The sequence below is a fragment of the Peromyscus leucopus genome, chromosome 17 (genome assembly GCF_004664715.2).
Source record: "Peromyscus leucopus breed LL Stock chromosome 17, UCI_PerLeu_2.1, whole genome shotgun sequence".
NCBI classification, from domain to species: Eukaryota; Metazoa; Chordata; class Mammalia; order Rodentia; family Cricetidae; genus Peromyscus; species Peromyscus leucopus.
In genome coordinates this window covers 51323669-51351386 of record NC_051077.1, presented here as the reverse complement: position 1 = coordinate 51351386, position 27718 = coordinate 51323669, and the positions used below count along the sequence as shown (strand labels likewise).

General features: G+C 42.0%; 1 protein-coding gene across 1 annotated transcript; it reads right to left on the bottom strand.

The window, feature by feature from the left end:
- Positions 1 to 983: 983 nt before the first annotated feature.
- Atp6v1b2 (ATPase H+ transporting V1 subunit B2) lies at positions 984 to 26578 on the bottom strand. Its single transcript, XM_028883834.1, has 14 exons — positions 26391 to 26578; positions 19488 to 19543; positions 14259 to 14357; positions 13740 to 13833; positions 13529 to 13606; positions 13164 to 13303; positions 12792 to 12893; positions 12369 to 12466; positions 11721 to 11844; positions 9069 to 9219; positions 6784 to 6866; positions 6067 to 6171; positions 4391 to 4520; positions 984 to 2278 (listed from the first exon to the last, which is right to left on the bottom strand). Exons 1-14 carry the CDS (start codon positions 26524 to 26526, stop codon positions 2139 to 2141), a joined length of 1536 nt encoding a protein of 511 aa, XP_028739667.1. The 5' UTR covers positions 26527 to 26578; the 3' UTR covers positions 984 to 2138.
- Between the last annotated feature and the right edge of the window lie 1140 nt (positions 26579 to 27718).

The following is a 27718-nucleotide window of genomic DNA, read 5'->3' as shown; positions in this document are numbered from 1 at the left end:
ACACACACACACACACACACACACACACACTTTCTCTCAAGAGGTGCCATAGTTGTTCTTTTCCTGTTTCTTTGAGACAATATAGCCCAGTACATTAATCTTGAACTCATGTATTTGAGGATGACCTTGGATACCTGATTCTCCTGCCTGTCAGGACCTCAGGCTTGATCTACCAGACCTATCTACTAGACTGTTTTTGGAGTCTTCTTATTGAAAACACTATTTTACTAAACTGAGCCCACCTTCCCTCAATCCAGCCACCTAAGACTTCAAAAGCAGACTGCTCTGTGGACCCGACACTTCATACTATCCACTTGCACAGGAAAGCAGCACCTTGGTGAGGTATTGATGGCATTAATTTACAAATGGTCCTTCACTCACATGAAATCTCCACTGAACAGCAATCAGCTGTTTGAAGATACCTGTCATTTAAATTTGTCTTTTAACAGAAGGCTCCCTTAGAAAATGTTTTCACTAAAATAAAGTAACAAATTAGCAAGAGTGCTTAGCCAGCCTGCCCTAACTGCTACAGAATAGTCAATCTGTCTTTTTAAAAAAAGATTTATCTATTCATGTAGTTTATGTAAATGAGTGTTCTGTCTTCATACACACTAGAAGAGGGTATCAGATCCACTACAGATGGTTGTGAGCCACCATGTGGTTGCTGGGAATTGAACTCAGGACCTCTGAAAGAACAGTCAGTGCTCTTAACTGCTGAACAATCCCTCCAGCCCCAAGTCAGTCTGTCTTGATAAAGGTTTGCTAATAAATGCAGCCTGAGTGCTGCCACGGACAAGATTTTACAGCTGTACACACAGATGCCTTCTGAATTCAAGTCCTGAGGAATATAAAGTACACTCACATTTCTTACACACCAACACAGGCCACACTCATTATGAAGGTCACAACCGTGAGGACTCAAGTAACCCACTTGCTTGCTGAAGTTCCTCTTCTGATGAGAAGACAGAGTCATTTCAGGAAACTTCCATTTAATTTAACATTTATTTTCATTTATAACGAGATGTCACATTTTCTACATTAAATATAATCATGCTGACCACCCCCCATGCCCTCAGAGAAAAACAACTGGAAGATGGAATGCACAGAGTGGGGAAGTTACCGCTGCACCTGAGAACACACAGCAGAGACCCAACAGCAGACATGGCAGAAGCGAACAGAATATAGCTAAGGGCTCACGCCAGGAAGGAGCAGGAATGAAAGAAACACTACCATACGTGCCACAAGATCACCTGGGAAAGGCAGAGCTGGGTCAGAAAGCTTGGGGATTGAACAGTTTAAAACCAACAAACCCAAGGGCAAGTCATCACCATCTTCATACCCCGCCTCAGGACCTAGGAGGCAACAGAAAACCTAAACCACCATAAACACATCAGGATGAGGATGGGATGTAGGGTTTTTCTTAACTGTACCCCAGCTTTTTCCAAGTCTCAGTTCTCCTGTAGCCCAGTGGGAATCAGCAGCACAAGATGCGTCACCACTGCCTGGAGAATGCCAACTGTGCAATGTTGCATGATTCTGGGGAGCCTTAAAGAGAAAGAAGCCACACGGAATCCCCAACTCACAGCACTGGTAGAAGGAAACTCCTTTCCCAAGAAAGCACGAGCAGACAGTAAAACCCATCTGCAGAGAGCAGAGGACAGAGCCCCAGGCACACCAGCACTCCAGAGGGAAGACGCAGCCAAGAGCCTCAGGGGTTTTCTGAAAGAAGAATTCTTCCCGTCTCCACCTTGCCCCTAAATTTGAGACTGAAGCATTTTCACTTCAAAACAGTGATACTCTTAAGGGAGTTGAGAGGTAGGGTTTGGGAGACCCAAACAAGACATTATTAGCAACTAGCTCTCCACTATGTACAAATACATACAATCAGAAAACACACTTCACTCCGCCCTTCAGCTACTTCCAAGCAAGCACTGAAGGCGAGGTTTTCTGAGCGGGGATCTCTCAATCGGTTAGCAGTTTAAACGTGGCAACACTGGCACAATAGTTACCTAGCTGTTGTTTTTAATTACAGGGTAACAGGTAAACTCCCACACACAGGTGGGGATGGAGGAGTGCAAAAGGAATCAGGAAACAGACCAGTACTTCACAAGAGGGTCACGTCACACGAGCAGCAGCAGCTAGTGTTTTGCAGAGTCTCGAGGGTAAAATTCGCTCAGGGTGCTCTGAGGGATTCTCTTCAGCATTTCTTTGGGGAAGATTCGAAGCAACTGCCAGCCAATGTCCAAAGTCTCATAGACTGTGCGGTTTTCATAGGGACCTAGAATATTGATACTGAATTAATAGCAAAGTACTTCCAATTGACCAATGTTACTCAGTATTCTGTCTACAAACCAGCAATCAGGTCAGTCATAAAATACAAGACAGAAAACATGGGTTTGGACTCAAGACTGGATGTAGAAATGAGGGCACAAAGTACTTCAGAGATCAGAGGTGAGGAGAGGCCCACGGGCAATGTGCATGTTGGTGTAAGGGGTTGAGGTGGACAGACAAACAAGTAAGATCCTTAAACAATGCAATTAGACCCAGCATTTTGTTCAAAGGTCAGCAAAAAGATGGCTAGGACACAGGAGAAAAAGCTTGGCTTGCAGGAATCCTCAAAGCCTCAAATGCCACAGAGCCGAAAATATTACAGGTTTTCAAAGCTTTAGTGTGTAGCAGGCTCTCATTGAGTGGCCCAAGCTAGCCTTGAGGCTACTAAGAGTTGAAACTACAAGCCAACCAACTTATTTTATTTAATATGGTATAATTAAATCCTCTTAACCCACTCCCACCCCCAAAATCTTCAACCACAAGATTAAGAGTGGCTGGAGTTCTGGGTTTCTTCTCTAGAGAATGTCACCATATTTTTTAGGTTCTGTATAAAATGAGAGAGAGAGGTGCCTGGGGCGAGGGTGGGGGAGAGGAAGGAAGGAAGGAAGGAGGGAGGGAGGGGAGGAAGAAAAGAAGGAAGGAAGGAAGAAAACTAAATTCCATTAAGACCAACAGTGTAGCTCAGCAGTTAAGCACTTGCCTAGCATGCACTGGTTCCACCCATAACCCTCCGACAATTGTGCCATTGTGTGAGGTGATTTCATTGCGAACAATATAGGTAAAAGAGTGCACAAATCCTAAGTGTATCATGTGAGGTGTTACTTCAAAGTAGCACACTTACTTTAACTACCACTGAAGTAAAGGATGGAGTATTTCTAGCCTTACTTAACCCACATGTGCCAAGTAAGGAAACTCACCGGCAGCTTTTTAGAAGAGAGACACCCAATACAATTAGTAACAGCTCCCCTGAGCTGTCACGGTGGTGGAAAGCTGGCACCAATGGCCAAGGATGACGGCACAAGTCTTTGGATGAGGGCCTTAACCCTCAGATCTGGTTACAGACCTTTAGCTTCACCGTCACCCAGGAACAACACCCACAATCTCCCCTGTAGCCCCACCATCACCCAGGACACCCACAATCTCCCCTGTAGCCTTGCCGTCACCCAGGACACCCACAATATCTGCTGGGTCAGAATCAGCACTTTTAAGAAGCTTGGTTGATTCAAAAGCAAATCAAAGTTTGAAAAATACTGAACAAAAGATTGTAGTGAGAATCCAAAAATAACAGTAAGAAGAATAGTGTGAATGAGTAGTAGCTGATCACTAGAGAATAAGGAAGGTTAAGAATGCTGCCCAGTCAACTGGACTAGTGAGTTATCTTTCTCTCTCTCTCACACACACACACACACACACACACACACACACACACACACACACACACACACACACACACACACGGCAGGTTGTATGGGGAGCTGGGGGAGAACAGAGGTGGTAGATATGCATGATCTTAGTTCACTGCACACATGCATGAGATTCTCAAAAATAAAAACAAAATGAAACAAACAAACAAACAAAAAACCCAAAATGCTGTCCAGCAACTGAGATAACTATCTGGAAAAATGTCCCAGCAGACACTGACATCACACAGCCCAGAGTATTGGCAGGCAGGAAGGCGGTCAGCTGGGGAAAAGTCTCCTTCTGGTTACTGGGTCCATAGGGATAGCAACACATGAAAAGACATGCTTATAGCACATAGAGATGTGGGAGCTTGAGAGAAGGTGAGGATCATATACAGCAAATTAGAGCCCACAGTCTAGTGACAGTCAATGCTTAGGAAGAAAAACAAACAAACAAACACTCAGCAAAACGGTGGCTGGGCTTTGTGAAATGTAATTAGAGATTTCCCTGAGGATGTTCAGAAGGCAGAGGGAAGTCAGAGGTTAAGACTTGGAGGAGTGTCTCAATAGAGGAGAAAATGCAGAGAATAATGTAAGTGCTCAAGATTTGCAAGGAGGGCTTAACAATTCTGAGATGTGTTTGAAGGGAATCATCTTACCCTGAGTAATGAAGTTTTTCTCAAATTTCTGCAGAAATTCCAAGTAAAGAAGGTCATCTGAGGTCAGGGCTTCTTCTCCCACCACGGCTTTCATGGCTTGCACATCCTTACCGATAGCATAACATGCATACTGAAGAGGAGAGGGGAGAGGATGTACAGGTGTCCTGCTTCAGCTCTTTTTTTTTTTTTTAATCGAGACAGGGTTTCTCTGTGTAGTTTTGGTGCCTGTCCTGGATCTCGCTCTGTAGACCGGGATGGCCTCAAACTCACAGAGATCCTGGCTCTGCCTCCCGAGTGCTGGGATTAAAGGCGTGCACCACCACCGCCCAGCCTGCTTCAGCTCTTTTCCCGTACGACTACAACTCAGACAGCTCCCAGGAAAGTGGTCAAGTACTTGTTATATAGGCTCCCCCAGAAAGAGGCCTTCAGACATGCAATGCACAGACATTACCCACACTGCAAAAATATACGTCCTCAGGTGCCAATGAATTTACGGTGGATAGAGAACAAAATATAGAAGAACCAAAGAGAAATTTCTGCAGGTCTCATTTAAATGCCTGTGATATCACGGGTCTGCCATTTCTACTTCAGGGCCAGATATTTTTCTTTTATGTTTGATGTACCATCTATAGACATTAAGGAGTTCACAGAATATATACAACTATGAGCTTCAGTGGTCTGTTGGTTGTTTAATATGTTAAGTAACAAATGTATGGTATTTATGCAGAAATGATTGAACTGTACGACTTGGCAGCAAGAGCCTTTACCCATTGAGTGCTTTTTTTGTTTTGTTTTTGCTTTTCTCTTTTTAATTTAAAAAACTGTGGGCTGGAAAGATGGCCCAGTGGTTAAGAACACTGGCTGTTCTTCTACAGGATCCAGGTTTGATTCCCAGTACCCACAGAGCAGCTAACCAGTCTCTATAACTCCAGGTCCAGGCGATCCCAAACCTTCTTCTGGTCTTGGGCACTGCATGCATGTAGTGCACAGATATTCATGCAGGTAAAATACCAACACACATAAAAATAAATAAGCAGATAAACAAATAGGGACATAAGACCCAATAAAGTAAAATTAAAAACCATGTATAGTATGAGAAATGAGTCGCAAGCTTGGTAATTTTCTTGTTGCTATCACTGTTTTCTGAGGTAGTGTCACTATGAAGCCCGCACTGACTTCCAATTTGTAATTCTTTTGCCTTAGCCTCCTGAATACCGAGATTACAGGTATGACACCACAAGCTGCCCAAACCTGGTAGGTTGTTAGTTTTATTTTTCAAGTATTTTATTTTATATTCATGAGTGTTTTGCATGCATGTATTTATGAGAACCACATACATGCCTGGTACCCTCAGAGGTCAGAAGATGTCACTTCCCCTAGACCTGGAGTTACAGACGGTTGTGAGCATCATGTGGGTTCTCTTGCAAGAACAATAAATGCTCTTAACCACCAAGTCATCTCTCCAGCCCCCAAGCTTGGTATTTTAATCTTGATTAGCATCATTTATTCTTATGAAAAAAGGCTGCTTTGTTTCAGTGAGGTATTATTCCATATCAAACCAACACTGAAATTCTACTTGGATGGGGAAAAAAAAACAACACTGCAAAAGTTATGGGTAGGACAGCAGAATACACAGAGAGCGGCAGTTCAAGCCTCATCCTCAGAGAAGCACATACCAGCTGGTTAGAGACGTCAGCATGGTCCTTTCTGGTCATTCCTTCTCCAATAGCCGACTTCATCAACCGGGACAGCGAGGGCAGCACATTAATAGGTGGGTAAATCTGGGGGAGGAAAGGAGAAAAAGTCACTGTCAATCAACTCCAAGGTTAATGCACAGAGGCACTGAAAGTCACCAGTTCCCCATCACATGAATCTGCAGCACTGCTTCCTAGAGAGGTCTGATCTCTTCAAGGGAAGAAATGGTAGTGAGAAACATCCGGAACACAGCATTTCTTTTAAGAACCAGATCCAAGAAAGAGAAATAGAAAGAGAGCACAACATTGTTTTGAAAATCTACAGTTTCAACTGCCTAGAAAATCTTCTGCATGGACTCAAAATTTTATAAGCAAAATAAAGATTAGAAAGCAAAAATTGTGCTTTTCTATTAATAAGATTGACAGATTATACCATATACCACTTTTAGCATAGAATTCCCTGAAAAAAGGTCCTCTTGAGACAACTGATGCCATTTAAAAGCACAATGAATAAAAATGTTAATTCTTAAATCTGCATTCTGCCTGCTGCAAGATTTTAGCTTACAGAGATGACACTTTTACAGCCACATTAAAAACAACAAGCTGATACTAAGCAAAATAGACCCAAGGAGCAAATCAAGTCATTGGAGAGTGATAAGTAACTTCAAGCCCCACAACACACTGTTCACGAGTCGGTACCTGTCTGTTGTGCAGCTGTCTGTCCACATAGATCTGCCCCTCAGTAATATACCCAGTCAAGTCAGGGATGGGATGAGTGATATCTGCCAGAGAAAGAAGTAAGGTATTAAATTAAGCACATGGTTTTTTCATATAGTCAATCTCAGAGGAAGCCAATCTGTATTACCTACACACCTCTGCCTGTAAGAGCTACAAAAAATTTCTGTGATGATGTATTTGTGCTGTCTAATATAGTAATGTGACGGTTAGCTTTAATTGTCAACTGAATACCACCTGGGGAGCGAGTCTTGGTTGGGTTGGTTTGTGAGCATAACTGTAGGGAATTATCTTAATTAAATTAATTGATGTAAACAGATACCCCACCATGGATGGAACCATTCTCTAGGCAGGTGTCCTAACTGTATGGAAACAGTGGAGATACTGAACATTCATGTCTCTGCTCTTAACCATGGATGTGGAGTGACTAGCTGTTTGAAGTTCCTGCCCTGACTTTCCTACAATAATGGACTATAACCTGGAATTATAAGCTGAAACATAGCCCTTCTCCTTTAAGGTGTTTTTTATCAGAGTGTTTTGTTTCTCTGTGCAATAGCTTTGGCTGTACTGGAACTCGCTTTGTAGACCGGGTTGGCCTTGAACTCACAGACATCTACCTGTCTCTGCCTCCTGAGTGCTGGAATTAAAGGCATGTGTCATTATTGTCCGGCTTATCATGGTGCTTTATCACAGCAACAGATATGGAAGCAGGATGGAAAGGCATTTGCCAAACATGGCTGCTGAGTACCTGAATGTGGATAATGAAACTAAAGGGCTTAATTTCAAATTTCATTTTAATCAAATTTAAATATAGGACAATGTATCTAGCAGTTACCATATTAAACAGTAATTTCTTTCTTTTTTTTTTTAAATATTTATTTATTGATTATGTACACAGTGTTCTGTCTGCATTTATGCCTGCAGGCCAGAAGAGGGAGCCAGATCTCATTACGGATGGTTGTGAGCCACCATGTGGGTGCACTGGGAATTGAACTCAGGACCTCTAGAAGAACAGCTAATGCTCTTAACTGCTGAGCCATCTCTCCAGCCCCTAAATGGCAATTTCATTTGTTCAGTTACAATAGTTCCAACACGCTCTGTACACTATGAAGTAAACACTTGCTCACTTGCTCCTAGTTATGTCCTTTCATCTTAAAACATACAAGTCCCATCTTAAGCACAAAACTACACAAACGTAGGACACACCATGGCAGTGGTGCTCAGGCAGCACCCGAAGACCATGACAAGTGCTAAGCCTTTAACCCGCTGAGGGAAGAAGGCCCCCCTGTGTCCACTCCTTTGGGACAAGCATGTTCATGTCCGAAGCATACAGCAGAACTGCTGCTGTGGATTATGCATCCGGACTCTGGGCTGCAGAGCTACCGCTTCCTAATCTAACAAATCACCCCACTTCTCTGTGCTCAACATCATGATGAGGAACAAACCATCACAACAGTGGCACCAGGGTGAGGTGTTTTCCAAATTATCGTATACAAGTGCTTTTTAAAATGAAGTATGGACAAAGGGGCATGGCGGTAGAGGAAGTCTGAAAAGCCCCACTCCAAGCACACTCAGCCTTGCTGTACCGTATGCTTCCATAGGCCCAGAAAAGCAAGCTGCTTCTTACCCAAGCTGGAGTCAAACATCCCAAAAGTCTGTTGTCTTTACATCTACGCTCTTCACTGCACGTGTAACTATTTAAATGACTGGCTCACAAGAAAATCCAAGCAGCTTACACTAAGTAGAAACAAATTCCTCATAATTAAAACAGTGCTCTGAAAACAGCAGACATCAAAATAAATGAAAATCTGAAATTCAATTACAAAGAAAATCGCTCTTCTACAGAAAGTAATAAGGATCACTGGGAATAGTCTTCAAATGAAAATGTCGTTTAGATGTAAGTATATAGTTAAGGGTATAAGGGTAAGTATATAGTTAGAGGTCAAGCTCTCAGAAGAATTTTAATTCAAAAAGACAGAGGGGTAACTTCTATGGGATCAATGCCCTGGGGCTATTGAGCTGGTGCATGGGTAAAGGCACTTGCTATCCAGTCTGATTACCCGAGTTCCTTAGGACCCATATAGCAGGAGAAAACTAACTCTGGCCAAGCTGTCCTCTGACCTCCACTGGCACACTGTGGAAAGCACCTCCCCACCCCCACATACAAATAAATAAATGTTAACTCGCTCTCTCATCAATCAACAGCCCTTACAGTGATGATGTCTGGTACAGTCAATATGCACACTTACCATCATTGGGCATGGTGAGAATAGGGATCTGGGTGATAGAGCCATTTCTGCCTTCCACTCGACCAGCACGTTCATAGATCGTGGCTAAATCGGTGTACATGTAGCCTGGGAAACCTCGCCGACCAGGAACCTCTTCCCTAGCTGCTGAAACCTGATAGCAAATCAAGGAAGGAGAAGAATACCATGTCACATCAGAGTAAAAAAAAAAAAAGTCTGGCTAGAATGTCTGCTTGACAACAAACATGGACCCGGATGGGTCTGAGCTAGGTCCTTTGCATGTACCTTATGGTGTGTAGCTTGGTGTTCTTATGGGACTCCCCTAAGAGTGGAGTGGGAGTGGGGTGTCTCTGACTCTTTCATCTGCTCTAGGGGCCCTTTTCCTCCTACTGGGTTGTCTCATTCAGCCTTGGTATGAGGGTTTGTGCCCAGTCTTACTGCATCTTATTAGGCCATGGTCCGTGGATATCCCTGGGAAGCCTGCTTTTTTTTTTTTTTTTAAAGGGAAATGAGAGAAGTTGATCTGGGTGAGTGGAGGGACTGGGAGGAGTAGAGGGAGGGGAAACTGTACTCAGGATGTCAAGTATGAGAGAAGAATAAAAGTTAAAAAAAAAAAGATTGTATCCTTAAATATTTCCAACAAAATATTAATTTAAGTGGTTATAAATAAAAAATGTTGAAAATTAAAATGAATCAGAAATTCAGTTGGTCTGGAAAGGTGATGCTATTCACAAAATCAATTCCTCTATTTTTAGTTTGCTAATGACTACACTTTTCTCAATTCTGAATAGATAGTAATCTTTGGATTCTGAAAACAAAAAAAATTCTGTTCTTTTCATAAGGCTTCACTTATATGTTTAAAAATACTGAGTGACAATAATAAATATTATGTACATAAATAAATTCTATGAAAGAAATTTAGTTGAGTGTGGTGGTGTACACATGTAATCCCATCATTGGGGAGGCAAAGGCAGGAAATCTATTAGTTCAAAGCCAGCCTGGACCACATTGAGACCCTGTCTCAAAACAAAAACACTGAATAAGAAAACAAACAATTAGATTTTCTGCTAAAATTTTATTGCAACAATGTACTAGGAAAAAAAACTATAGCTATAATCCTGTAATTCAAATAGTTAATCTGAGCAAAATTTTTAATCCATTAACTATGTCATGTTGTGTAACAATCCATTTTTATGTAAAACACACTGGAAAAGGTCAAAATGAGGAACACATACCAAAAACTAATCACTTGTTGCACGATTCACATTTATTAATCAATCTTCACAACAGCCAAACAAGAAAGTGTATCCCATATTTTATAGTCAGAATTGAGTCTCAGATAAGTTTCCCAAAATCAAAAGGCCAGAGCCCAGCTTAGTGGCATATGTCTAGAATCCCAACACTTTGGAGAGGCAGGAATATCAGAAATTCAAGGTTAGTATCTCAGCTACATATTAAATTTTCAGGCCATACTGAGCTATATATGACCTTGCTCACAGAGCCAGGAGTCTTTTCCGCTGCACCAAGTAGGAATAATTAAAGGTCTTCCTCAGGGACACACAAATGGGAATACAGGCAGCTGCCTTACTCCACCATCACAAGAACCTGAGAGCATTACTAATGTAGGGTTCTTGCAATGTCACTCCAAGTGTGATCTACAGACCAGCAGTCATCAAGGCACAATGACGCTGCCATGGCAATCTGGCAGAACACTCTGATGTTACTGAATCGAATGTAAAGGAAATCTAGGTTTGTAAATTACTTACCTTAAAAAAAAACCCAATCTTTTCTCATAGCTCATTTTTGTTGTCCTTACCCAAAGTATTGATCTATTTCAATGAAGGAAGACTCTAGCCCTTCACAGAGTCAACGTGAACACTGTGACAGTGTGGTGATAATCTTGAAAAATTTAAAATCTATGTTAGAGAGCAGGTTTCCTCAGAAGTCTTTTCATGTAGTCAAAACAGTACCTTATTAAAAATATCAGGAACTTGTCTTAAAATACCCTAAAATTTCTGTGTGGTGATAATGCTGTAACTGTTATTAAGCAAACATTTGGTTTTCTGAAGAAAAAAGTTCCAAAGACAGTGTTGCCAGACCACTTATTAAAACACTATAATCATTAAAAACAGAGACCTGAGGGGCTGGAGAGATGGCTCAGCAGCCTAAGAGCATCTGCTGAGGTCCGGGTTCAGTTCCCAGCACCCACACGGGGCAGCTCACAACCACCTGCAACTCCACTTCCAGGGGGTCTGGTGCCCTCTTCTGGCCTCCGCAAGAGAATACATATACTCAGACACAATATTTTTAAAATCAGGAATCAGAAAGGTTTAGCATAGAGTGTAGACAGGAATTTCTGGGAGTATAACATCACCACAGCTTGTGGTGCTTTCTTACTTCTTAGACCGTTGGGACAGTGACAATGTGGTAAGCAGGCTATTCATTTTACCCACATCCTCTAAAAATTCCAAGTTGACAGAAAGAAAAAAAAAGCTGTATTGTCTTTTTTGATGAAGAAAATCTACAAACCAATCAGCAGCAAGCTCAAAAACATGATTAAAGAAAAAACAAAAACTTACAAAGGGTCATGATAACCCTACAAACTGAGCTATTTTGTTTGAGAAAAAAAAAATTAAGGAAGGAAGGAAAAGTTACCTCTCGAAGTGCTTCAGCGTAAGAACTCATATCTGTCAGAATGACCAGGACATGCTTCTCACACTGGTAAGCCAGAAATTCAGCAGTGGTCAGAGCCAGGCGGGGAGTGATGATTCTTTCAATGCTGAAAGGGAACAAGTCCCAGATCACTCAAAAGCCAGAACCAAAACAATTCCGGACACACCAGCAATTTCCCCTTTGACAGTCTTAATAAATGCAGGAGAGAAAAACTATTACTTTGAAGATGCCTCTGCAGGCAATTACTCTGTGTACTTAGGGAACAGTGAAACACTAGGTTAAATTACGTTACAAATGCTGGTTGTTTCTCAGAACTGAGAAGGGTGGTGAGAAAGGGACGGGGAGGAAACAGGTGACGGATTTCCTAGGTAAAAGAAAAGTTATTTACTGGTTATCTATTATGTCCTAATAACTCACTTAACATGCACAACAATCCAGTCAATTTCACTGGTCACTGCTATGAGCGGCAGTGTCTATGTTAACTCTGTCATTTGCAAAGCGAAACAAGACGCAGACCGGAATCTAGATACAGGTTCCACCAGGGACGAGGCTTTCACTGGGGCATTTACCTCTTTAACTCCTTTGATCCCCAGCCTCCTCAAACGGAAAGAAGTGACCGGATTTACTTACGTTGGGTCATTAGCCAAGTTCAAAAAGAGGCAGACATTGTCCATTGAGCCATTTTCTTCAAAGTCAGACTTGAAGAACCGGGCTGTTTCCATGTTTACCTAAATATTAATGACTTCATCAGTGCTGGGAGAAAGAAAATTCTCAACATCTATTTCTGATAAAGGCCAAGCTATGAATCTAAATTGTTCCATCTTTTAAAAATTCAAGCATCCATTTTTATTTTCTTCTTAAAATGTAAATTGGAGTAAAGGCCTTTGGACACACAGGGTATTATTAAGTTTCAGCCACATACTAAATTTGATTCCTTGGGCCAAGACGCACTGTCTCTATCTAGGAACAAAGTCAATGGTGTATGTGCAGTTTATGACCTCTTTCTAATAACAGTTAATTCTGTATTATTCCCAAACAGAATACCATACTTACCCCCATAGCAGCAAACACAATGGCAAAATTTTCTTCACTATAGTCCACCACATCTTTAGACTTCTTTACCAAACCAGCCTGGCGACAGATCTGAGCTGCAATCTGTTGAGGATGAAAAGAAACAAGGTGTAAACTAAAATCATATTCTCGCAGCAAAGTAACTGATCCTGAACTCTTAAATACTTTAATTACTAAACTTAGTCAACAAAGCTCATTGTTAAGTTTTATGAAGATCCAGAAGTAGAAGTGAAAGGGGACACAAGGGCCTGAATTGGGTGACCAGACCAGACCAACCACGTGCCAGGTAAGCCCTTTGATTCTAGGGTTCTCCCCATGACATGCCACAGCAAGTAGGCTGGCTCTCGCTCTCACCTCATTGTGTGGCAAGCCTGCAGCAGAGAAGATGGGGATCTTCTGTCCCCTAGCGATACTGTTCATGCCGTCAATGGCAGAAATGCCTGTCTGAATCATCTCCTCGGGGTAGATCCGACACTGAGGGTTGATTGGCTGACCTGGTGTGTTCCAAAAAGGGATGGATGACGTTAGAATGTCTGCATATTATTCATTGACAGAAGTAGAAATAAAGTTAAAAGATCAAAACTATACACTGAATTTCTCTGTACTTAAAATGATTTACTTTAAGTGATACCATAACAGTTATTTTCTCTCTGGCAAGGCTCTCAATAGTCAGAAGTTATTTTCCCCAACACTGAATGAAATCCATCTACTGCCCCTACCCATGATATCTAGGAAGTCTTCAGCCAGCACCACAGGACCTCGGTCAATAGGTTTTCCTGATCCGTTGAATACCCGACCTATACAACGGCAACAAGAGAAAACAGAGTAGACCCAGACTTCCAAATCTGCATTTTATGTTTCTAGATATTATATAAGTAAGTCGAAAAGGAAACAGATCTGTGTGCAGAATGAAGAGTGATGTCCACTTACCGAGCATATCCTCTGACACTGGTGTCCGGAGAATATCCCCAGTAAACTCACAGGATGTTTTCTTGGCATCTATACCTGATGTCCCTTCAAATACCTACCAAAAAAATCAATCAGAAGGTTCATAGGAATTCAGGTCAGGGACACTTACTAGACCAAGGCTCTTGCTTGCAGGGTCAAATATCACAAACGAGCTGAGGGTCTCAGTTATGCATAAAAATGATGATTGAAAGAAAGAACAATGAAAAAGAAAGAAAATTTAAGGACTTTTAATCATCTTATAAAATCTAAAGAAAACATCTGGCCACTTTTAGAAATTTTACCTACCCCTGCTCTAGACTGTTTTTTAGGGGACATGTTAAGAAACCTCTCTTTCCCTGTAATAAAACAGCATTAATAAAACCTGGGAATTGTAAGGAAAAAATTCAATAGAAATGAACTGGGTATCATTTTGATAGCATCCAATCATCAGTGAATGGGGCCTTGATCAGGGAACGGCTCACCGGTGCTGAGGGTGCTCACCTGAACCACTGCTTTGGAGCCACTCACTTCCAGGACTTGTCCACTTCTCTTTGTGCCATCCGGTAAGGTCAAGTGGACAATCTCAGCATATCTGGGAAACTAGGCAGGAGAACAGTGAAGCATTAAGAATCAGCATTCTAAAAGCTACTCAAGACACTCTATGTATGCATCTCCACCTCGCCTTGTTGTCTGTGCACTTTCCCAGTCTTCCAACAAATACACAGGGAGTGGAATCCGGGTCCCTGTAACTTATGTTCACCGGCACACAGAGTGGCAAACTAGTATAAGGTACAGAGAGGAACGTACTATCTTGCAAAACACAGCAATTATACTTACTATTTTTTTTCTCTTTGTGTATACCTTAAGGTTTTAAGATTCCAGAAAGATTACCAATAACAATGTCTCTGCCACTCAAAGTAATGTTCATTTTCTGGGCTCACATGACAGGAAAAAGATAAAATGTTACTATGTAATGTTACTATCAGACTAAGATAATGTGCAGAGCCTCCCACAATCTAGTCTAAACAGATCTATATCCTTCTATATAAGAATGTGTATCTCTAAAAGATTCCCTCCTACCCCACACTCCCATCCAGCCTTATACTGTTCATTTTTGAGACAGGATATAATGTAACCCAAGCTGGCCCTGAACTCACTATATATACAAAACTGAGGATGACCTCAGGCTCCCAAGCCTCCTGTCTATACCTCCTTTGGGCTGGAATTACAAGCTCCTGAGCTACCACACCCAGCTAAGATGCTGTTTTATATACTTAACTGGTAAAGTATTTGAGGCATCATTGGGCAACTTGCTTTACTATATTGACCCATGTTTAACATAATACATTGTCATGGTATTAGTCATAATCTAATAACATGATTTATTGGGAGATCATGTGCTTTGAGGGGGGAAATCCCTTCAATCAGATTACTGTACATTAGGGATTGTAAGGCCTTTGGATTTGGAGATGTTAAAAAGTTAATAAACAAACATTTTAAAGTTAATGTTTACACAACTGGCACAGTTAGAAACCTAATGACCAAGCTGGGCGTGGTAGCACACGCCTTTAATCCCAGCACTTAGAGGCAGAGGCACGCCTGGTCACATAGTTAGAGGTCAACCAAGGTAGCACACAGTGAGATCCTGTATCAAAAAGTAAAAACGTCATCTAATGACCATGTCATACTTAATTCAGCTGTTCACCTGATAAAACACAAGCTGTCCTATATTGTACACTAATGATATAATAAATCCTCATTTTTGCATGTAACTCTTCACAAACGTTAGCAAGCTACATACTAACGGTGAACATGTGTACATATCAGTGGCAAATTGTATCATTTTCTGCTCAATTATTTTGCAAAGGTACCAGATTAAATCACAGTCCCCCTATTAGTACAAACAACCAAAACCTAAAAAGAGCAAACAAAACCAATCTCTATTTTTGTCAATCTTTTTCTTTCTTACTCACTTGTGGTTTTATAGAATGTGGATGTTAATCCTCTTATAAACAACGCTGCTTATCTTTTAATTTTGCTTACAACATTTTCTATCTCACCGAAGTATGTAAGGTTATGGCATGAAAGTATTATTGTTATGGTTTATCTTTTATTAAGAAAACCTTCGACCTGAAAGTCATAAACGGGTTTTCAATGTTGTCTTCTGATGGGCTCCTGACAGCTCGATGTTTCACTCAAGTCCATTTGGGTTGAATTCCTTATTTATTTATTTATTTATTATTTTTTTCATTTTTATTTGGGAAATGAATACTCTAACAACATTTGACTAGCATAAAATGTTTCCCAGGGCCTCACAATGCCCAGTTCATCATGTCAAAAACTCATGTGTGCCAGATAAAATCCCAGCACTCAGAAAGCCGAGACGGGGGACTGCAAGGTCCAGGTCAGAGTGGGCTACATATGTCTTGGGCAGTGGTGGCGCACGCCTTTAATCCCAGCAGTCAGGAGGCAAAGGCAGGTGGATCTCTGAGTTCAAGGCCAGCCTGGTCTTAGAATGAGTTATAGGACAGCCAGGGTCATAGAGAAACTCTGTCTGGGAGTGGGGGAGGTGTTATGAGTCTGTCTCATAAAAGACAACCAAAGATCAGATCATCCATGTGCAGGTGTTTGGGTCCCATATCCTTGTTATGTGGATGGGTTTATCCCTTCACTAATTCCCCATGCTTCCTCACCCCATCTCTGACTGTCCTAGCTGGTAAGGAACAATTCTTTTACAAATTTGAGTCTACTCACCCAGTCAAAGTAAAGTGGACTCACACAAAACAAATGGAATTTCTGTGTCTTCAGTGCCTTGGAGCTCTCTCCGTGAGCTTCCTGCTTTTCTCTATACACTAGTTGCACATAGCACAGAGACTACAATGGTTTCTGTAAACTGTCTCTAATAAACACTACTGATGCGGTAAGCTTCTGTGCCGTCCCATCAGGGAACAGGGACAGTTGCTGTGATCTCTCCCTTCCTTTTCACGCCGCTCTTTGCCTACTGCTTGCTGACGTCAAACACAAGGATGGATGGACAGCAGCGGTGACAACAAACATTCTCATCTTTCTCCTGGTCATTTTCAGTTCAATTCCTGGCCAGAGCTCCTAAAACCCTTGTCATTTCCCAGGTATCAGGAACAATCAAGATGAAAGGAAGTCTTTTATTATTCATACCAGATCCTTTCAATCACACATGTACCTTAATGTGGTGACTTTTGGGAAACCTCTAGAGATCATGGATGGTGTCCACTGTCCAGGTGAACTAACATCCAATTAGAGGGCTAGATGTTTCAAACATCCCATCCTCTGACTTAGTCAACACTGGCCAAGAATCGATCAACAATAGTTCCACAAAAGTCCTGACTGACAGCTGGGAGTTTTATTGTTTGGAAGAATGTAGCCACATGCAGACACGTACTACCCTCAGCTCCTCGGGACAGACCCTCCCTGTACTCAGGACTTCTTAGAATTCTAGATATTTATTCAACTGGCTATTCATTTAAACTTTTTAGTTTACCTTTTAAAATAAGTCAGCAATGGCAAATTAACTGTGTGTCTGCTTTAGATAAGCTATTCCAGCAAATTATGGAAAATGAATAGAGACCCTCTGATTTCGAGCCAAGTCAGACAGTAGCTGTGTCTACCTAGATACCCATAATGCTTGACTGAAGCGGGTACAGTGCATGTATGTGACAAAGTCAGTGGAGTAAGAAATGAGTCGAATTTCAGGTCTACTGAAAAACTGAACTCAGTTGCTGGGGAGGGAGAACTTGCCCACCTGGTGTTAGAAGAACTGAGGACAGAAGCCAAGAGCAAACAGAGTAGCTTTCACTAATTTAAAAAAGAATGTTACTAGGGTAGTGGTTCTTAACCTTCCTAATGCTGTGACCCTTTAATACAGTTTCTCAAGGTGTGGTAACCCCCAAACATAGAATTATTTCGTTGCTATTTCTTAACAGTAATTTCACTACTGTTATGAACTGCAGTATAAATATCTGATGTGACGTGACTCCTGTTAAAGGGTCATTCAACCCCCACTAAAAGGGTCACAACCCACAGGTTGAGAACCTGTTTACTAGGGTCTCCTAAAGATGTTGATTGCCTGCTGTCTTTGTGGTAGATAAAGGGGTTGGAGCCAGGAGGATGTGTGGGGCTTGAGGGCTTCCAGTCCAACTGAGAAAACACAAGCAATAGTCTGGGAAAGACTCTGAATCAGGTTGGGGATTTAGCTCAGTGGCAGAGCGCTTGCCTAGCGAGCACAAGGCCCTGGGTTCGAGCCTCAGCTCCAAAACAAACAAACAAACAAATAAACAAGACCCTGAATCAAAGGAGTAGGCAGAGAGTAACAGAGGATACTCAAGGCCTCCTTCTGGGCCAGAGGGAAGTATGCCAGGTTTACTCTCAAGATTACTCTGTAAGAATCCTTTCTCATAAAGGAAAATATTATTGTAGTGAAAAAGTTAAAAGGAGCCGGGCGATGGTGGCGCACGCCTTTAATCCCAGCACTCGGGAGGCAGAGCCAGGCGGATCTTTGTGAGTTCGAGGCCAGCCTGGTCTACAGAGCGAGATCCAGGAAAGGCGCAAAGCTACACAGAGAAACCCTGTCTCGAAAAACCAAAAAAAAAAAAAAAAAAAAAAAAAAGAAAAAGTTAAAAGGAATATGCACTTTGCCCTTTAAAAAAAATGTTTCTCAATCTTTTTTCTGCTTCCAGAGGGTGACATGCTAAAAACATACGTGATCCTCACTAGCATCTGTCAACAAACTGATTAACTGTGCTTCTCCCTGCCCTGCCCCAACAGCCACCAACAGAAACTCTAGAAAGCACACTATCTAAAGGACTTTCTCTGATACTCTCCTTGTCTTTTAAAAACATTTTTTTAAAGAAAGCATTTTTTTAAAAGATTTATTTCTTTATTATATACAGTGTTCTGTCTGCATGCTAGAAGAGGGCACCAGATCACATTACAGATGCTTGTGAGTCACCATGTGGTTGCTGGGAATTGAACTCAGGACCTCTGGAAGAGCAGCCAGGGTTCTTAACCTCTGAGCCATCTCTCCAGCCACTAAAAACATTTTTTTGTAATATTTTTTTTCTGATGATACTCTGATTGTAAAAACCAGGTAGAAAGCTTAGTCCAGAGTAACCAATTAGAAACGAGATTCTACAACTCCTTTCCTAAAATTAACAGGAAGTTCATAATAGACATAGAAGAACATGTTAACTAAAGATCCTTATGACCAATGAGGACAAACTATTCTGTTTAGGATTTTAAGCCACTATTGAGATGATCTGTTCTCATATACTCATTACTTGCATGTCCATGTCAGGCTCTCAAAGATAAAGTACACTTAGTTAGTCAAGAGTTTAACCTTTAGTACAGAGGGAAAATAGTACTTTAAAATAGCCTATAACACGTCAGGCTTTGACAAAGGACATAAGACACCACATCTCTGTATATTATCCTTCAGGTTATAAAACACACTCATTATTTCTGTTTTCCCCCCATAAACCTATATAATGTAAGATCTCCCCCACCAACTTGAGGGCATGAAATGGAATCCATACTAAGCCTAATACTGGAACCCAGCCCTCTAACTTTTGGTCTTTCTTTCCTACAGAAAATATTTACAGTCACACCGAAGAATGGTTTATAATTCATAACACAAACTTAAAGAGCAGTGGTGAAATCTGAAGCACAACAGTCAGACCATAATGGACAAGGCCTTACCTTTACATGATCTAAGATTACTAGCGGACCATTCACTCCTGAGACAGTCTTGTAGGCTGGAAAGAAAGAGTTATGTTTAGTGAAACAGCACAAGCTAACATGGCCCTCTGGTTTTTTTTTTTTTTTTTTTTTTTTTTTTTGGTTTTTCGAGACAGGGTTTCTCTGTGTAGCTTTGCGCCTTTCCTGGAACTCACTTGGTAGCCCAGGCTGGCCTCGAACTCACAGAGATCCACCTGCCTCTGCCTCCCGAGTGCTGGGATTAAAGGCGTGCGCCACCACCGCCCGGCCCGGCCCGGCCCTCTGGATTTTACAAAAACAAGCCTTCCTTTCATCTACCCACTAGAACATGGATACTCAAAAAGCTACACAAATTTTTAATGAATGTTAAAATATGGCTGCTCCTGTGCAACTTTTCAATATCCATCTTCAGAGACATTTGAATCTTACTCCAAAGTAAGCCACAGTTCTCAGGATACCAAGCAAGCACGGAGGCTGCTTCCCTTTAAAAGTTCAGTTTTTATGCAGGGCAGGGGGAATGTTGCTTTTTAAACTGGCAACATTTACATCTCACAATGTAGCTCTGGCTGGACTTGAACTCACAGAGATCTGTCTCTCTCTTCCTTGAATGATGGGATTAAAAGTGTGTACTACCTCACCCAGTAAGATAAGTACTCTACTTGGTTTTGAGACGGTCTTACTCTGTAGCCCAGGCTAGTCCTGAACTTGCAGCAACTGTCCTGCCTCAGCTTCTCAGGTGCTGGGGATTGTAGGCATGAGTGACCAACCAGCCAAGAAATATATTCTTTACATTTTTTTCTTTTAACCTTTATTTTTATTTCATGTGTATGGATGTTGTGCCTACATGCATGTATGTCTTGTGCCTGTGGAGGTCAGAAGATATTAGAATCTCTTGGAACTGGAGTTAAGGTCAGTGAGAGCTGCCATAAAGTGCTGTGAATCTTCTGAAGAGCAACCAGTGCTCTTAACCACTGAGCTATCTCTCCACACCCCCAAAAATACACAGGCAGACAGCTATGCAAGCAGGGGTGGAAGGGAGACAGAGGAGACTGTTGAGATAGCTCATGCCTTCAAGACTGACAACGTGAGTTCAATCTCCAAGGACTCACACCGAGGAGAGAAGACTGACTCCCAAAGTTGTCCTCTTATTCCACACATGCACTCGTCCAGACACATAAAACATACATACACAATAGCTAAATGAACATAAACAAATTTAGACATATATACAATAAAAAATATTGAAAAGTCAGCAGGGCACAGTGCTCTCTGTCTATAAACCAGGAAGGCTAGGACAGGGTAAGTTCCAGGCAAAAAAAGGAGCAAAAGAGTCAGATATTACTTCTACGTTAAAGAGAACAGTACTATTCATTGCAAAGTATGCCTAGAAAGAGACACCTAGTCTACTTTCACTCATTCCAATATATATTTTAAATGTTTATTTATATTTCACACGCATTATGCATGGCTGTCTAAATTTTAGTGCGAGGGGTTGAGAAGTGTTTGATTTGAGTGCTGGGAATGGAACCCAAGTCCTCTGCAAAAGCAGTAACTGCTCCTAACTTCTGAGCTATGTCTCCAGCCCCTCACTCATCTTAGAAAGGAATTATCTATTATTGCTGGCAAGATTCATGATGATTAGACACAAAATACGTAGGAAATAGAAATTTTAACAGACAACTTCAAAATTTGCTAAATTTCATAATCAGAAGTTAAAAAAATACATTTCTTAGGAAAACACATCATAAAGCCTGAAATAATTCATGTGAAACTATTAACTGATCAGGAATGTTTTACTTGTCTGATTTGGGATCTTCTAATCAGCTTGGACAAAGATTCCTGGAACAAATACCATCTTCCTAAGAATGAGGAAGCCATTTACTAACCAGTCTGTCCACTCAAGGGGCTTCCACTCCCTCCCGCCCAAGGCCAGGAAGCAAGTTTCTTGCCAGACTCTGGGACAGAACAGGCAAGCCCACCCCATACTGAGACATTTAAACACAGATGGCAAATATCTGCTTGAATGTTTCTGAACTGTAATAGTCTCAATAGGGGCCCCCAAAAGGAGACTGTCTTTTACTATCTTGGATAAGGGTGTTAAATTTGCTGCATTTTGGGCCAATTTTAGGAAAACACTCTTACTGCTTTAAGATTATCTAATACTGTTTTAAAAAACATGTAATTCCAACCTTTCAAAAATTTCTTGTTTTCATTTTCAAAACTCCAAAAAATGTTTCTCAAAGACTTTCTAGAACTGCTGTGTGGAAATGGAAAGTGAGTTACATTACTTCTTGAAACCCACTTTAAAAAAAATATACTTTTCTAAAACCTTCCCTAAGCCTTAAGGCACAGGGAAGGGGATAAGTGGATTGATAATGCTCAAAACACTTCATTAAAATCCCTCCAAAATTCTTAAAATTCTCTACTTAAAAAAAAAAAAAAAAAAAAGACTGTACTTTCTTTGAATTTCTAGTACTGACAACCATGGCTCAGAATCTCATGGTTAAAATTCAAACTCATTACACACTACGAAGTTTTGCCAGTCATAAGCAAAACACATGACCAAGAGAAAGGAGCATTAGTCACGGCTTTTCCTGTCAACAGCAGAGTTGGCATCCACTATAGAAGACAAGGCTTAGAGGTCCTGAGTTCAATCCCCACAACAGCAAACAGGCGAAAAAAGAAAAAAGAAAAAAAATTTAAAAAAGAATTCTAAATTCGCAACAATGAATACATGGCCTTTGAAAAGCCAATAAGCAAACACTACAAATTTGCTAATTAAGAGCAACAGTTCATTATTCCTAGCTTTACCAGAGAAAAATCATTTTCAGAGAGAAGGAGCTACCCATGCACCTGAACCTGAAGGAAGCCTGTCTCTAACCATTTGAGTTAAATCCTAATAAGACTGAAACTTTTGTAGAGCAGCACCCTCTATTTCTAAGAACTACACACTGAGGTTGGGCATGGCAGCATATTCCAGTAAGCCCCTGCCTCAAACAGTGAGTTATGCAGCAACAGTACCCATAATTTCAGCTATGAAAAGTGCAAGATGTTTACAATTGGGTGGTGCAGGCACTTTCCCTGGTTTCTACATCTGTCACAGCTGCAAAGCTACCCCCCTCCAGCACTCAGATATTCAAGAATAGTAGCCCTAAACTCAGTCTGGGGTGGCTATTGAACCCATTGCAGTTACTGATAAATCAAGTAGATACAAGCTCTGCAAGCCAAGAATGGAATATCTGACAGAGAAGGTACAGTTTTCCCTCATGGTCAATCTGAAAAACACAGGAGACCTCGTGAGGTACAGGTCAGACTGAGACACATTAGTGTAATTTAAACAGACACATAGAGAAAGGCTAAACTAATGGATCCCATAACCTGAACTAAGTGAAAATACTACCAAACCATGGAGAGTGAGGCACATTTTTACTGAGCATTTTCAGATTATCTGATTTTATCTTCATAAACTACTGTAAGGTAAGCAAAGCCAGTATAACCTTACTACAAACTTTCAGACAGGAAAGCCCTGAAAAACATTACCAAATGGGAGACCTGTGGTTTGTCTTACTAAAAGTTTTGTGCTGCTTTCCTTTAATTACATAGTTGCTACTCTATGGTCCTGAAACTCTTCTAACTGGTAACAGTATAACTTAAAATGTGGAGACCTCACAGTTGCTAGCAATTGTACTAGAAATTGGTGCAAGAAGACAGTTTAAATAAGAAGGTCAGCCCTTTCCATGTTGACAATGGAAGTATTAAAAAAGAAAACAGAGCATGGAAAACATCAGGTACCACCTTTTAGTCCTCCACACATTCCATCCTTCATCAGGATAACCACTAGCAGTTGGAAACGGTATGAGTTCAGAGTATGGCATCCAAGAACATCACACAGCAAAGCCAATGACGAAAGATTCCCCTTACAGCAACAGCAGACACATGGTTATACTAGACAAAAACTTTTATGGAGTAGCATTTAAAAACCATGATTTCTTGGGAAGCTGGGGCAGGACAGCTACTATACTGCATAGTGATTTCCAGTCTTGCCAGGGAAGGGGTAAAACAAGCTGGGCATGGTGGTGAATGACTTTTTTTTTAAATCCCAGCTGCACTCAGAAGGAAGAGGCAGGCAGATCTCTGAGTTCAAGGCCAGCATTGTCTACACAGTGAGCTCCAGGATAGCCAGGGCTACAAAGAGAGTCGCTTTTCTCAAACAAACAAAACAAACAACTTGCTCAACAACCAACCAATAAAAAAAACAAAACTCCATGAACTACAAAGATCTTAAAGAATATGCATTCTGCCACATGACTGGCTCTTCCTCTTGCAGGGAAAGAGGTTGTTCAACACTTCGAACACCCTTAAGGATTGTGACACATTTAAAGTAAAAACCATTGCACAATAAGCCCCAGCTCTTTAGGCACCACCTTAAAAGCAAAACAAAAACTCCAGAGGCAATCCCTTCTATTGGGCAAGAGCAGACAACTAACCTGAGCAATGGACCTGAAAGAGAAGGTCTAGAAAAGCAAGCAGCCCCTTACCTGCGTTTTTGCTGGGGCTCTGCTTTATGAGACAAGAAACTTAAGGTTAGCTGACACGTGAGTCAAGAAAAGTGGAGCCAATCAAGCTCGGGAAATTTTGCTTTAAAAGCTCTGTGTATATTGTTGATCTTGCTGAAATTTAAAAGGCAAAGTTTTCTTACCGTGTGATATCAGAAAGTCAAATGATGTGTTCAAGCTAACTAATTTAAAGCCTGAATATTGTACTTTCCATTTCTTTTTAACAGTCCAATAATCCTGAAAGTATTTTAAAACAGGATCCTATTTTCACAGGGCAACTGCCAGTATTACTCCATTCCTTCTTTCAAAGAGTGTAAATAATTATTTACCACTTTAGATGATATTGTGAAACTTTAATAATAAAAATGGAAATGTTAATATTTACATGGAAGCATTTAAAACTGATTTAAAATGTGACAAAAAACCAGTAAAAGATGACACTTAAATTTAGTCAGTTGTTTGCTTAAGTACAGTATTCCAACTCCTGGCAAACTCCATCCGTATGAGAAATCTACCCACTAAACGCCTAGGAGAAGTTACAGAACTGCAAGTTTAGGTCAGACACTTGAGCTTGGGGGTACAGAGAGGACAACTTAAGCACTTTCAACACCATCTTCGTCAGCAGGATCCTCCTCTGGACAAGCTCTTCAAGCACTGGCCAAGCACATGTAGATGGTGGAGAAACACTGTTCATATCTCTGAAGGGCTTACCAATTAGCCATGGAATTTTCTGTGCTCTCTGAATTGACAATGAATGATTTATTACATGCACACAGACTACTATACTTTTTTTTTTTTTTTTTTTGGTTTTTTTTTTTTTTTCGAGACAGGGTTTCTCTGTGTAGCTTTGTGCCTTTCCTGGAACTCGATTTGTAGACCAGGCTGGCCTCAATCAAACTCAAAGAGATCCGCCTGCTTCTGCCTCTGCCTCCCGAGTGCTGGAATTAAAGGCGTGCACTACCACGCCGCCGCCAGGCTACTGTATTCTTATAACATTTTTTCTAGAAGCCACACCAAAGTCTATGGGTTCTGCCCAGATCAAAGCATGCATACTAATTCTCAGGTATAAATCTCTCAGGTTTTTCAATGTTTCTTTCTGTTCCTATGAGCCCCTAGCAGGCATTTTCTTAAAAAAAAAAAAAAAAAAAAAAAAAAAAAAAAAAAAAAAAAAAGCCTAAAAGGCACATCTCAGCAATCCTGTCTCCAACGTGTTTTCTTCCTTCCCCACACTGCAGTGTTATCACATGACCTACTGACAGCTCAGGACAGGATTAGTCAGGCTGGAGGGGGCCTTGCTAACCCTTCATCTGAAATTCTTTTTAACCAATGAGCCACCCACAGAGCCAGGCTGGCAATTAACCAGTGCAAATACAGTCTCATTACCTGGAAAACAACACTTTTAAATTAAAAGTCTCTTTCCAAAGCTCTCAGTCTGGTTTTAAGGGAGCTGTGTAGAGGTTTAATGCTATACAACTGAAATCTTCAGCCAACAAGAGCCATTTCTTTGGGAATGACTGATCTGTCTACTTAAACATGGTTTATTAAGGTCTTTTATAATCTACACTTAAGTCTATGCACATAACACTAGATATAGGGGAAAGCTTTTTGGCTTTGCCAAGGAACCTTTCAGTCAACCGAATTTGGTCAACTGGTCAGTAAACGAAGAAACGACATAAGATCAAGCAAGGATTAAGAAACCTCGATTTTTGGTTCCTCCTTTGCCAATTATTAAATGTCTGAAGCCTGGCATGGCCTCTCCTTTCCAGAACCTTAGGCGTCTCGCTTGTAAAATGAGAGGGTGAGACTGCACGACTTGGGTACTTTTCAGCTCCAAGGTTCTCGGGTATCTAGGTGTCCTCCTGTGAAGCGGTCCCTACAGAATAAGCCACATCTCCCTCTAGCCGCGGGCCTGCCCACGTCAGCGATGACACTACACCTCCTGCTCAGTCCACCTGTCCAGAGGTCCTCAGGGGCAGAGGGGACCGGGAGTGGGCGTTCTCTCGACCCCGAGACATTTAAATGAGGCCAGGGGCAGAGGAGTGACAAGAAGTGGCCTTCAGAGACAGACAAGTGCCTAAGAATACTCCAGTCCAGGGAACCAGGAGAGGGTGGGGCGGTCGATCGCCAGGAGCCCACCAGCCCACGGGAAGGTTCCGGTCGGTGCTCTCGCCCTCGGCCCACCTAAGCCGCGGAAAGGCTCACGCAAAGCTCGAGGGGCGGCTTGCGAACTGCGCGACGCGGGGGGTGGAAAAATCAATCCCATTCCCTCCCCGCGGGCTGAACAGGTGAGCCACACGCTCGGCAGACACGCTCCCTTCCCCGTACTCACTGAGTCGAGGCTGGGAGAGGTAGTTCCGGCTCGCTGCCAGCGCCTGCTCCCGAGCTCCGGCCATCGGCCCACTGGTGGGCACGGGCAGCTCGGGCGCGGCCCCGTTCACGATTCCCCGCATCGCTCGCAACGCCATCTTGTCTCCTCCGTCCCGACTGGCCCCGCAGCGGCGCGGCGCAGGCGCAGATATAGCGGGCAGGCCCGTGCGGCCGGCTCCGCCCACGCGCGCGGCGAAGCTGCGGCAGCGGCCCCGCCCTCCCGGCGGCGCCCCGCCCCCCGGCCTCGTGACTCGGGCTCTGCGGGGGTGGCGCCGGGTGCGTGCGCGTGCTCGTAGGCGATAAGGGAGCTGACCAGCGTGCTGGGAGCGCGGACCCGGGGCCCGGAGCCGGGGAAACGAGAAGCGAAGGAGGCCAGAAAGGCAAGCGGGACGCCAAAGAGAGACTACACAGGAAAAAGGAAAAAAGATTCACGGGAAAGCAGGGAAAAGGGAATTAGGAAATCATGCCCAAGGAAATACATACAAGTGATGTCTATTGTCAAACTATGAAAACCACCTCGAAAAGCCGAAGATAGAAAACCTATTGCCATGATTGCTAGCACGGAGTGCTTTGTGTCGTAATTGATTTCAGTTTATCCTTCTACCCAATTCATTCTCTTGAGGATCCGTTCAACAGACCTTGGCTTGCTTGCCTATCCGTTTCAAAGATGACCTTAGGAAAAGACTTGAAACCGGGCGGTGGTGGCGCACGCCTTTAATCTCAGCACTCGGGAGGCAGAGGCAGGCAGATCTCTGTGAGTTCGAGGCCAGCCTGGGCTACCGAGTGAGTTCCAGGAAAGGCACAAAGATACGCAGAGAAACCCTGTCTCAAAAAACCAAAAAGGAAGAAAGAAAGAAAGAAAGAAAGAAAGAAAGAAAGAAAGAAAGAAAGAAAGAAAGAAAGAAAGAAAGAAAGAAAGAAAGAAAGAAAGAAAGAAAGAAAGAAAGAAAGAAAGAAAGAAAGAAAGAAAGAAAAAGAGGAACAGACTTGAAAACCAGTTAAGGGGGTGGAACTCACATAGGGTGTTCTAGTTTGTTTTCTGTTGCTGTGATACAATTAGCTAGCTGTTGGCATGGTGTGGTGGTGCATGCCTCTAATTCCAGCACTTAGGAGCCAGAGGCAGGAAGGTCTCTGTGAGTTCCAGGACATCCTGGTGTACATAATGAGTTCTAGGACAGCCAGAGCTACATAGTGAGACCATGTTTCAAAAAACAAGCAAAATAAATAAATAAATAAATAAATAAATAAATAAATAAATAAATAAATAAATAATAAATAAATCAGAAAAAT